This window comes from Pteropus alecto, unplaced genomic scaffold (assembly GCF_000325575.1).
Source record: "Pteropus alecto unplaced genomic scaffold, ASM32557v1 scaffold100, whole genome shotgun sequence".
Classification (NCBI taxonomy): domain Eukaryota; kingdom Metazoa; phylum Chordata; class Mammalia; order Chiroptera; family Pteropodidae; genus Pteropus; species Pteropus alecto.
Window position 1 is genome coordinate 5735243 of NW_006430723.1, and position 13198 is coordinate 5748440.

At 39.1% G+C, this 13198-nt stretch overlaps 1 protein-coding gene across 6 annotated transcripts in view; it reads left to right on the plus strand.

Moving 5' to 3' along the window:
* The window catches only part of CTNNA2 (catenin alpha 2), a 988991-nt gene that overhangs the window by 738400 nt on the left and 237393 nt on the right, over nucleotides 1-13198 (plus strand). For all 6 annotated transcript variants that reach the window (XM_006905230.2, XM_006905232.1, XM_006905231.1 and 3 more), the window contains one exon: nucleotides 11325-11405. In XM_006905230.2, the coding sequence (XP_006905292.1) occupies nucleotides 11325-11405 (81 nt within the window). The remainder of the gene's footprint in view (nucleotides 1-11324; nucleotides 11406-13198) is intronic.

Sequence of the window (13198 nt, forward strand, 5' to 3'; positions counted from 1 at the left end):
AGAAAGCTTACTAAAAAAAAAAAAAAAAAAAAAAAAAGATTTTCAGCCTACTCCAGAACCACTGAATGGAGTCTGTAGGTAGAGGGAACAGGGAGCTGCATGTGTAGCAACAATCTCACACTGACAGTTTCTAGTTTAAGATTGTCATGCCTGAGACTCCCCCGAATACCTTCTCATTTCTAGCCACCATTTATTACCATTTAACCAGTAACCCGCTAGAGATTTAATTCACCTAAAAGTTAGCATTGGCAGCCTGTCACTATAGCCCTGCATCATCAGAGATGTGTGTTGGAGAAGATGTTGCTTTTGGGACTTTGTGAGTAGACAGGATGAGCAATTGAGAACCACTCCCAGCTACCACCCAAGGGCTCTGAGGAGCCAGCAATGGAGAATTAAGTTTCATGCAAGACGTTCTCCCAATTTTGGCTCTTCACCCTCTGACTTATAGCCAAGGACTTTGCGTTGTATTGAGGATCCAGTAAAGTGGGAGATACGTTCACAACTTGAAAATGCATAAGATGCTAGAATTACAATTTAGGCAAAGGTTTCATTGTGTGTATTTTATTTCGAAAATGTTTTCTACAGGTGGTCTGGAGATAATATGATACACTTCTAAAACTTGCATGCAGGCCTAGCAAATTGTCAGTAAGATCCCAGCACAGGAAGGAAAAATATTTCAGTGTCTGGCTGGATGTGACGCACATTCTCATCTCTCCCCCTTAATAGACACGGTGTACGCTACAGAGAGCAAAGTGTAATTTTAAGAACCTTGTAATTCTTTACAAATTAACACAGCAGATGGTGTTTATGGGAGCCACATAGTGAGGAATATCTGGGACGATGTGAGACATGTGTTCCAGGGTTTCGGCCTGCTTTCTACTTAGTTGTTTTTAACTGTCATGCCGCAAAAACGCTATTTGCTTCATAAAGGTTTCTTTGGTTCCAAGTGTGAGCAAATGCCCAAGAGATGGTTCTGTATTGGGGCGGATTCCAAGCATTGTAAATGGGAAGGGCCTCAGGGCAGCCCTTGACTCAGTTATGCCAGAGGAAGGCCTGTGCTTGCCTCCTGGTCAGGTGGTCATGGCCTCCTGGGCTTCATATGCTCCACTCTTAGAAAATAAATAACAACACAAAATGACTAAGAATGAAGTTAACAGCTCTTGATTGGGGCTTGATAGCTTGTAAAAAGTTAAAATAAATTTAAACAAAAGCAAAATATTATTTTCTTGGTTCCTTCCCGCATAGTGATAAGACTGAAAGTGACTAGAACCTGAGTGGTTGCTTTCCAGACAGTGCTGGCCTTTTGGAGGGGAACATGAGAGGAAAGAGGAAGTGCCAAGATACAGATTGCATGGTGGTGATGTTGGAGGGGACAGGAAGACGTGGTCTTTATGAGTTTTAGCAAAGACCAAGAGAAGTCAGAGTTGAATTTGGCAGGAAGAAAAGCCTCGGTTCTAAAATGTGCAAGGAGATCTCTTGGGAGAGGGGAAGGGGGTCCCCTGAGCATGCAGAAAGTGTCTGGTGCACCCAAACTCTGTATTTCCTCTTCCCAGTGTCACCCAGGAAACTTCTTCATTTTCCTTTGCTATACAGTTGGCAAACAGAAGGGTCCCAGGTGTTTTTTAGTAAGGCCTGCCTATTTGCCCCAGTCAGGGTTCTGCTCATCTCTTAGAAGTTCCTTTTCACCAAACTTGTTCCCTTTTGGCATCTAGAGTCCTCAAACTTATCTACTCCCACCTCCCACTATTTTGAGAGGAGGATTTGATAAAAGTCATTGACTAATCTGTTTCTTTTCCCAAGCATTTGTACATTTTAATTCTCTGCATGCAACAGAAGGCTTTGATTTCCGTCTTCTTCCTTCTTAGGAGAGATTTTGAACAGGGAAGGAAGGGAATGAGTGTAGGAAGAACGTAGGCAACAATATCACTGGACCATTGGCAAAAGAACAGCTTACCTTCAACTTCATAAAAGTACCCTTGTGCCCAAAGAGCCATATCATGTAATCATGTCTAATAGGCAGAATATGAATTACTACATTTATTTGTCGATAGTAAATATTTTAAGTACGTATCTATACATATTTCTAATTTGCTTGGTACTTATTCCATCTAAAGCACCATTCAAGAAAGTTCAGAGTTTTAAGAAAATATTGGTTGACAACTTCCAGTCTGCTCTAGTTGAGTGTGTCCCTCCAGAATTCATACATTGAAGCCTTTCCCCCACCCCCAGTGTGATGGTGTTTGTAGATGGGGCCTTTGTAAGGTAATTAGGTTTGAATGAGTCATTAGAGTGGGGACTTCATGACTGGCTCAGTGACCTTATAAGAAGAAACACCAGAGAGCTTGCTGGCCCTCTCCTCACCGTGTGAGGGTATAAGGGGAAAGCAGCTGTCTGTGAGCCAGGAAGCGAGCTCTCACTGTAAATCAAACCTGCTAGACCCTGAACTTGATCTTTCTAGCCTCTCGAATTGTGAGGAAATAAACTGCTGTTAAGCCACCCAGTTTATGGTGTTTGTTAAGACAGCCCAAGCTGATTAACGTACTTTTCTTAAGCTTCCGTACTTCTCACTGGGAAGAACAGACACTTAGTCGTGATGTTTCTGAACTATACAGGATCATAATGATGCATCTGATATATTTCTGTTTTAGCTTTACAGTGTGATATCTTAACTCCAATTAACAATCCGGGAGATTTGCACAATATATAATTGTTACCTGAGCGGGAATTGTTTATAAAACACCAAGTAAATTATGTAGATGGCTATAGGATCTCAAAGAAGGGTGAGTTATTGTGAAGTAGGAGGGCAAGGAAAAGGTGATAAAGGAATTACATTATGAACTGGCCCTCAACATGGGTTGTTGAGGCACAGGAGGGACAAGGCATGGGATCCCCACACAGACAGTCTTTCCATAAACTAAGGCAACCCTCTGCCTGAGTATTTTCTGATTTCTGTGAACTCTTAGCAATTCAGACCCAGTCGTTGACCTCTTTTTGAGATGGTGAAAAATACCAGACTCCAGGGATCCTTTAGGTGTTGATAGCTTTAACTGTAACAGTGATTTGGGAATATGCACTTAAAAATGAAGTACGTTTAAATTCCATTGAAATTTAAATCATTTATTCAGCATGGGTATATGTGTGTTTGTGTGTATGTAGAAAAATCAATGGAAATTTGCACTTCAACTTGACTACTTTCATTTCAACTGTGAAGATAAAATGGCTTTTTTTTTTTTAAGCAGTTGCTCAGTTCATCGTTTTTCACAGGCTTCGAAGGAATATGTGGTTAATTAATCCTGGCTTTCAGCAATCACCCAAGGTTGGGATCTGGGAGAACAGGGCTTTGATGAAAACCGTCTTCTATGCAGGGTTGCCTGACAGATAATCACAGAGGACTACACCTGTGTTGATAAATCAAGGACCAAAAATTACAACATTACACAGGTGCCAACCACTTCCTATGGCTTTGATCAGCAAATTGTGAAGTAGGTGAAGTTTATTTTTAGGATCCCACATTTTCCAAATCATTCATCCTTTTCATACCCACTTCCTATCCCCAGGTACCCACTTGGCCATCCATCCTTCTATTCATAAACAAGTATTTCCAGAGCTCTTTTAGGAGTTTTGTGCTGAATCCTCTTGGAGAAAAGCTAGGCATTACCCACCCACAAAGAGCTTGGGTTCTACTCCGTAGCCACCTGAAAACTTGATAAATAATGCAAGATTGTATATTGTTAACTTCTACATTATGAGATGTGATACCTAATTGAAGGGTATGGTCAGAGGAGAGGAAGATCAAGGGCTAGTTTGGTCTACAAATGTTCTTTGGAGGAGGAGGCTATGAACGGGTAGATGTGGGTGATTACAAAAAAACGGAGATCAGATTATGAAATCTTATAATACAGGCCTAAGAGTTACATAGAAAGTAAGGATCCAGTAAGAAGTAAATAAGAACTGAGGAACATTGAGCTGAGAAAGTAAAAGTTTGGTCTTAAAAGGCCTCATTGAGGATGATGAAGGAGGGAACTCAAGGAAAGATGGCGTGGTATTGGAGGTCTACACTGCGGGGAGTGGGTGTCATGGACAGAGGGATTTGAGAAACAGCATGCATCCTGGAGACTATTTGGTGGACAAATTCTCAAGGCTAGTAGTAACAGGATGTAGCGGAGAAATAGGTTTAGGATTTAGAGCTTGGCAGTGAATAGTGTTGGGGAAAATCCTATGAGTGAAACAAAAGCCTGAGATCCCAGAGTGCTCTGGGTTGCATCCATGGGGGACCTTGCTGGAGTCTTCTCTCTCCACCACCCTGTCTTCAAAGTATTTTGATCTGGTATTTTAAAGTCTCTGAATTAGGTTGTCAGTGACAGAAATCCAACATGAACAAACATAAGGGAATTAATTAATTCATGACACCAGGACATCCACTGATAGATACTTATGGCTTTAGGTACCACTGGATTCAGGAACCCACGTGTTCCATTGGTTGATTTAATCAGATTTATCAAATGTCTGTCATGTTCTAGGCACAACTCCAGACTCTAAGGATATAATGATAAGTAAAACAAAGACTGTACTTTCATAGAGCTTTATTCTACAAGTTATATATATAATGGAAAATATGAACCAATCTCATGTGATTTGACTCCAAAAACTGATTCCTTCTCAGATTCCCTTCCTTCCCCTTTCTTTCCTTCTTCTTTATTTCCTAACTCCGTGCTCCTCCCTGCCCCCCGTCTTTATCCCTCTCTCTCTCTCTCTCTCTCTCTCTTTATCTCTATCTCTATGTCTATCTCTATGTCTATGTCTATGTCTATGTCTATCTCTATCTATCTCTCTGTGTGTATGTGTGTTTCCTATACTCTTCTTTTTGTGGCATCTATTTTCAGGGACTCCATCAGTACCTCAGCGTTTTTCTGCTGCCAGTTTATCAATCCCCAGTGGGGAAAACTATGCCTCCTTCCCAATAATTTAACCTATAACCCTGTAGTTGAATCTCCTTGGTTTGGATGTTGTTATAAGTTTATCCCTTGGCCCAAATCCCTTGCTTGAGTCAGAAGGAAAAATTGGAGGATTTACCAAAAGAACACAGGTAGGTTTCTGGGGGAAGGAAAATAATGATACACCAGATGGCCTTGAGCCAGTCCTTTGTTTATTGCCTGACGTACATGCTGATATTGCTGTACTGATAAGCAATATCAGCAATAATTTCATCCTGATATTCTTACCTTATATATTGATGATCCTTTCCTGTAGCCTTGACAAATTCTGGTGGAGAAGTGTCATTTGCCCTGATACTTTGTCATTAATTTTTCCCTTTCTACTATTATCCCCTTCACCCCTCATCCCAGGATCCAGGAAAGCTGCCCTGTGGCCACTGTTCAACTTTCATCCATCCTAAAGAGATATTGCCAACTTCTTTTCCAAGAGAAGTGTCCACAGCTAGTGAAAAGGAAATATTTAGAAAAGTCCACATTCTAAGACTGTGATTTACACATAAAAAAAAAAGTACTATGAAATTGTTCGAAATTTTATAAACAATGGTGCTATCTATAATAAGAATATGATTCTGGTGTGCAGTAAGGGCAGATGGGCAACCCTTCAAATATGATAGGGTGACTGCTGAATCAATAGATGATTTTTTTCTTTCCCCTTCTGTTGTCTAAATCGTAGGTTTAAATGACAGGAAAATGGGTGGGCAAGAGAGTACATTGCATGTTATTGCTTTCTGCCATTCTGATGATTTTGACTTCCACTTCTTTCAAATGACAACAGTTTGAAGACTGGGCATTTGATTAGCTCCCCACACCTTCAATATATTAGAGTTGCAGCTATACAATATTTTGAAGATTTCTCATATATTTAATCGAGTTTGCAGGTACCTTTGAGGGAAAGGAAAAGAGTGATAGACATCTGCTTTCTTACAGCCATTTCACATATATTAATTTTGTGCCCTGGCACTAGCATGAAACCACGGATCTGATGGAAGCACCGAGATGGCAGATTTATACTCCCAGGGCCTCCATCACTGACCACTCATAATGAATTAGGTGTTTAGGGTGAGATGAGGAACTGGGGTGGAGAATGGCCTTTAAAGAAATATGCTATTTCAGAAAATAAAATTTAATATTCCTTACTTTTTTGTTCTATAAATTAGAGAGTTGGTATCAGTTGTATAGTATTCAGCATATTACATAAATATATTATATATATCTTCAGTATTTCAGAAGGGGTGATGTATATTAACATAGTGAAAAAGACAGAAAAAGAAGAAAAAGGAAGATTCTCGTCCAAAGTAGTGGGGCTTTTATTTCCCAAAGAAGCAAAGGGTAGTATTATTAAAAAAGGTATTGGACTGAAATAGTATTTTTCCTGAAGATGAATCGTGCAAATCAAAATTTCGATTAATGGCCCCAATTCTTTTGTGTAGGATTAAACTGAAGATATGAAAGTGTCCTTGATAGCATCTGATTACTTTGGCAAAATGGACTTGAATTTAGAGCCAGAAGATGGGAGCATAAAGGATCCCCTATAAAACTCCAAATCAGGAAATTCATTTTCTTCCCTCTCATTAATTCACGCTGTGGATCTACCCCAAATGTGTTTTGTAAAATAATGCTCAAAGGCGAAAACAAAGTTTAATATGTACCTCACTAGCGTAGCAGATGGCAACTAGGAAAGCCGCCTGAAACAATGTGAGGGAGCACGCCCGCCTGTCTTCTTTTTTTTAATATTGATATTTATTAAATGGCTATCTCTATTGCAGAGAGATATTTCTGCAGGTAAAGGTAAAGAAGGCAAGTGGGGAGCAAGTCTGAGAAAGGCGTACAAGGTTGGTGGACAAAACATGACAAAGAAAATATACCTCAAATTGAGATGTTTTTTGATAGCCTTTGAAAAGAAACACATGAAACTATAAAATCATAGAATCCTAGAATTTCAGAGAGGGAAATGGTTTAGACATAGAATGGAAAAAGCCTGGACTGGGATTTTGGAGGTCCTGGTCAGAAACCAGCTAGGCAATCAGAATCGGTGAGCTCAGCTCTCTGGTCCTGGCTCTCTTCATCTTTGAGGGGAATGTGGTGGCAGAGAAGGAGAGGAAAGTAGCACTGAGTTATCGCTGGGTGAGATACTGTGCTAATTTAGGTACTGATCCTGTTTCTTTTAGTGTTCACAATAATCCCCCAAAGCAAGCATTTATCCACATTTTTGAGATGAGAAAACCCCAACTGACTGTCAATTCCCAGCCCTTTGGTAGTGTCGTGCGAGCTTCTCTATAACAAGGGAGGTGTGGTTGTGTGTTCTTGATGTTTTTCCGGACTCCCACATTTCCCCATTCTGTAACTCATCTCTGGCCCCCTCCATTTGACAGATGATAAGCCTGGAGCCTAGAGAAGTTGCGAGGTCACTTAGGCAGTTATTGGCAGAGTCGTTCCAACTGGTTTTGTTTCTTTCTGTTCAGCAAGGGCAGGAAGCGGATGACTGATGTAAAACAACACACCTTTGTTTTCTTATTAGGTGACGATGTCAAAATGAAGACTTAGGTCTCATTTCACTTCAGTTTGTTAAACTATTTTTAGTTTGCAGAGCTTGGAGGGTCAGGGAGGGACAGCTGGGTGAAGCTTCTGTTTTGGTCAAGATTTTCATATTATTTGCCTGGGTGGAGACAGAAGTCCAGGTGATCCAAAAATAGTTTCTATGTAGTTTCCAACTGAATTCTTTCATTTTTTTCCACTGAAGAAATACTTTCCTAATTACCCTGAATACTGTTAATGCGTTTTATTGTTTCCAGCACGTTGACATCATGATTGATTGTCCTGCTAACCTGGTGAAGCAGGCAGGGCATATGTTATGTTATCCGTGGTGCTTATGAGAAAACTCCATCATAAAAAATGGGAAAGTTGTTAGTCCAAGATCACAGAGCCTAGTAATGGAGACTGACACTAGGAAGCAAGCCTTTTTTTTTTTTTTTTTTAATATTCTTTCTCAATCACTGGCTTTTGGTCCAATGTAAGCTGATAAGTTAAAAGTACTTCCACATGTGGACATAACAGAGTACAGGATGGTATGGAGTGATGGCTTACTAGTCTCCATCAGCTATGTAAATCTGAGCATGGCAGAGCTACTACCATTATTCCAGCACATATACCTCATTTGAAGAAATTAGAGCTGACAAAGGGCCGTTGAATTCATGATTTCAGCTAGTTGCCCAAATTTCCTGAGTTGTCATTCATGCTTTACTATTCCTTAGCCACTCTAAACAGTGAGAAAAAATATGGCACTCAAGTCATCTGCATTTTTGTTTAATTGCCTCCAGCCAAAGACTTGGAAGCTGGAGAAACCCAGGATTGCAAATATTACACAAACAGAATTGTGACAACACAGTAGCATGGAATGCTAATGTCACCAGAGGTCCTCTGAACTGGCAGATCAAAGTAGAGTTGGCAGAAATCACACCATAAAGAAGCTCTTATGAAAGTCACTTGTTCTCTACAACTAGTCAGACCGATCCCTTTACGTCACGGAGAAAAGGCTGGCCCATTGCACTCAGTATCCTCCTAGATCCCCCCTTACTGGTTCTTGTCTTAATGCTTTTCTTTTGCTACCTTGCCCTCCTTTAATGTACGCCCCTCTTTCCTATTCAGATCTTCCCAGGATTTAAGCTTTAGCTAACTCTCCTCACATCTCTGTAATATTACCCGACTTCTCGAATGCACCATCTCCCTCTTCGGAGCGACTAATCTAGCCCTTCGGAGTGTCCTTCTCTGCATAGCTGTTGGTGCTATTGGGCTCACGTACTGGTCTACTCACCTGGTGTTAGGAGCTCCTGGAGTGTGAGGACAGTGGCACTCACTTTTTGTGTATCTCCCACACTGATCAACGTGATACCTCACATCTCAGGGACATGTGCTGTACAGTTGCATGTTATCAATGCCAAATGGGTACAGAATTCCGTGTCGCCCTTCTATTCACAGAATCAGGCAACAGAGCCTTCCCCCCTGTGTCTATAACAACCCCAGTTACAATCTTGTGTGTCACCATCACCACTGAGAGTAGGTTTGCCTGATTTAACACATAAAAATTCAAGATACCCAGTTAAATATGAATTTTAGGTAAACAATGATTTATTTTTGTAGCATAAATGTGTCCTTTAATTTTTTAAACTTTAAGTTTTTAAAAATGATATCTGACCTTTATTTGCATGACTCACTTCATTTGCCTGACCCTAATCCTGGCCTAGTCAGATTCTGTCTTTATTTAAAATTTTGATATTTGCTCAACAAAGAATTTTTGCAGTAATTTTGATTTTTGAAAATATTGCATTAAAATGTTATTTATCTTTATTACTGAGTTCCCGGTGCCCCTTAACTTTTATACCTGAGGTGAATGCCTCACCTCTCTCACCCCAGGTCCCAGGTCTGCTCTGAGTTTCATTTTCTCATTTATAAAATGGCAATAATGATCTGCCACTGGCAAGATGAAGAGAGCTCGGCACCTGACACTTAGTATTTATTCGGTAATTATTTTATATGTCCTGTCTTTATATATACTGTCTTGATTTTCTTTTTTCACATTGAGAAGTACAGTGATCTATTCTTCTGCTATCATAGCCACATTCTAAACCAAACTTGTAGTTGTTAATTTTTCAAAGTAAATTTTTATTACTGTTATAAATGGGAAGGGCATAAGAAATCTGTGTTTCTCATAATGATCATGGTCCAGACGTCCCCCAAAGTGCCTTGTATTTCAATGGCAGACATCCATCCTGTTTTCCAAAAGAAAACCAAAGAGAAAAGAAGCACTTGGGCACACCTGAATAGAGAGAGACAGACGCTGAGGTCACACTTGCTCTGTAAGCAATTTCCCTTGAAAGATAAAGCAACACATTGTTCTTCTCCATATACTTTTGTTTTCTTGGAGCTATTTGTACACTGATATTTCAGAGTTGTAAATTATTAGCCACTTTATTTTAAACTCTTTCTACTTACAAACTCAAGTTTAGGGAGTGGAAAAGGATGATGGGGATTTATAGGATATTCGATGATTAAAAATATACACACATATTCCCTGCATTGGCTTTTTAATGAAAACACTACAAGGTTACACATTAGACATTTGTTCTGAAAAAAAAAGGTTAATTAAGCAAGTTGTAGAAAAGCTATGTGTAGATCTGATGGGATGGGAGAAATGTATCAGCTATATGTGCCCAGGATTTTGTCATAGGATGAGAACATGGTAATTTCTGTGGATCCCCAAAACACATTATCCCATTAGGCACAATTTATAATGTACGGTCTCATTTCATCAGATACACAAATTACTGCAGAGACCCTACATGATTTTACAGAGACTGAGTGTGGCACAAGGATGAGGGAAACTGCCACGAGGACCATAAATACATACGTCTGTAGGGTGTTTGACAGAAGCTTAATAGATTTGACAGAGCATTTGAAAACAATTTTTCTTAAAGGGAAGGTAATGCCATCTATAAAGTTACGTGGAACTTTTTATTAATGGGGATTTGTTGTTGCTGTTATGGTTTTAAAAAGATAATGGAGATTCTGTTTTGTTTGGTTTTAATTGTTTTACTATAGCCATCAAAAAATAGAAAAAAAAGAAAAGAGAGAAACTATTTAGTGAAACTTCAAAACTTCCAGGTAAATAATTTACTAAAGAGGATTGTGTTTTTCCTCTCTCTTTTTTTTTTTTTCTTTTACTTCTGGCTGTTAAAGTCATAAGGGCAATTTCTTCCTGACCTCAAGCTACGGAACTTATTATCGTCTTTAGCATTCTTCTGCATGACAGAACAGAAATTAGAAACACTATTTTTCTAGCACAGCATCTCTTTTGATTTTGATTCAGAAGTTACAATATGGCCTATGATACATTGAGATGAAATTCTGAATTCTGGTCATTTACCTTAAACTTTTTTTCTAATTTGGTTTTTCCCATCTCAATCATCTTCTATTCAGAAAAAGTGTGCTTACATAAAAGAGAAGCACAAAACATTTGTATTTTAAGGCAAAAACAAAACGTACTTGTGTTTACTTAATCTCTAAATGTCTGGACAAGGGAAGAAAACAGATTTTCGTGGAATTGAATATGGACATACGTGTAATCATCCTGGAATGTATTGATTTTCATAAATTTTAATTTTTATTTCAGAGAAAAGCAAGTTTAGAGACCAAATCATACTAACTGCATATTGAAAACAATTTTTTTTTTTTATTGTTTGGACTCTACAACTCGTATGCTTCTGAATATTTTAACCTATAATGTTGCTAACATTGTATTTTCTAAATCAGAAATTATTTCTCTTTTCTTAATAGACTGGAAGGAAGGAAAAAGGAGATCCTCTAAACATTGCAATTGATAAGATGACCAAGAAAACAAGAGATCTAAGGAGACAGGTACTGTTGGTTTTTTTTCTGTCATTTTTATTCTAAGTACATGGTACTTTGCAGTGGTTTCCAAGAATGTCCTTTTTCAAACTGCCTTCTTAGAGCAAGTTCAAGTAGGTATTTTTATAACATGTATATATACACAGAAACATTTCATCAACAAGGTAGAGTCTGCTGAGCAGACAGACGTGACTATTATAAGAGGCGTGTTGATGAAAACTACCTCTGAGCAGGGAGCCTGTCCACTCCCCAGACCCATCTTCCCAGGTAGGGACCTGATGAATTCACTACCTTCTTATGTCTGGTTTTCAGTTTTTCAGACCCTGGTGTACAAAGAACTGGTCTCTGATTTCTGCTTCTTCTTTAAACTTGGAGGCATTCAGTGAATAAACAAGAATGCTAATGGTTAATGAAAAATAGAACTCTGAGTCTGATGGAATAATTAAGGTTTTTGACCCAAAGTATTCCCTTGTGGACATAAATCTAGGGGATAGTTTGCTTATCAGACGGTTGTTTGGGAAGCAGGGAACCAAAGCAAGCAATGTTAGTTGAATGATTTAAATGGCTAATGACTTCATTAGTCTGACAGGTCCATTTTTAGGGGGAGGAGAGGGATAGGAATCTCTGGTTAGGGCTTTTTTTTTTTTTTCATCTTGAAAGTGCTATATGAACACTGGTAAATATTGTCCTCGTAACCCTTATATTATACATTTCCACGGTGGGCTCCACTTTCTTTGGTAGTGTTTTTTCTCTAGAAGAAATAATACCATCCATTGTTACCATAAAATCCCTTCTTGATCTCTGCCTGAGAGGCATCCTGTCTCTTACTGGTAGCTTTTGCATGTATCCATCCCATTTATTAAATGTTGATTGTGTTGGTCAGCTAGAACCAACCACTGCTGTAAAACAACACCTGCTGTATTTTCTGCAGCTAGAAAAGCTGGGCTGGTGTGGCCGCATCTAGCACTTGCTCCTGCACCATGTCAAGATCAGACAAGATGAGCAAGGTGCCTGGGCAAAAATGGCCAAGGAGCATCTTAGAAATGGTTTAAATGGGAGGAAGGCATCACTTCTGATTACAGCTGGGGAGCTTCAGGGCTCTTTTTAGGATATCACACACTTGAGCTGATGTTCTCTAGATCTCACAATTAGTTCTGGGTAATGGAGACTCTAGTTTGACTGCCCAGATAATAAGCCCTTTGGGAGAAGTGTTTCCTTTTTATTTTACCTTGAAATAAAGGAGAATAAAACACTGTCCTCTTTTCTTATCTGTAAAAGTAGGGAGCAAGACTAGATTGGTAAGCTCTCTTTGAGCTGTATAAAATTGAATGAGTCCAAAGGAAATCCTCATTTATTTTTAATGCCAGAAGTCTTAATGCCTTATACTCCTAGATTTTAAAAGCAGTGGGAGGATATCGAATATCTTTTCTAGAGCTTGCCTTTGGCAAGATTGTCAACCAAGCAAAATTCATGAACTGAGTCTTTTCACCTCCCAAGCTCTTTGTTTTAGTAGGGATCACTCTTTTGCATTCAGAAGCCAGCACCCTCAGTCCTCGACACTCATAGACCTATCATAGCGATTTTTTTGTCTTTTAGGAAGGAATGGGTAAAGCAATTTTTACTCTGGTGTTAACAATTAACAGAAAAAAAAAAGTTGACTTTTTTCAGCTGAGGACTGGTGAAATCCAAAGGTAGAACTTATGGCAGAATTTTAAGTGCTTTGGTGACAAGCTCATAGGAGAGCTTCTTTTAGAATGGCAGTGGAAAGAGTATGTCATCCCCTGAAATCATTCCATGCAAAT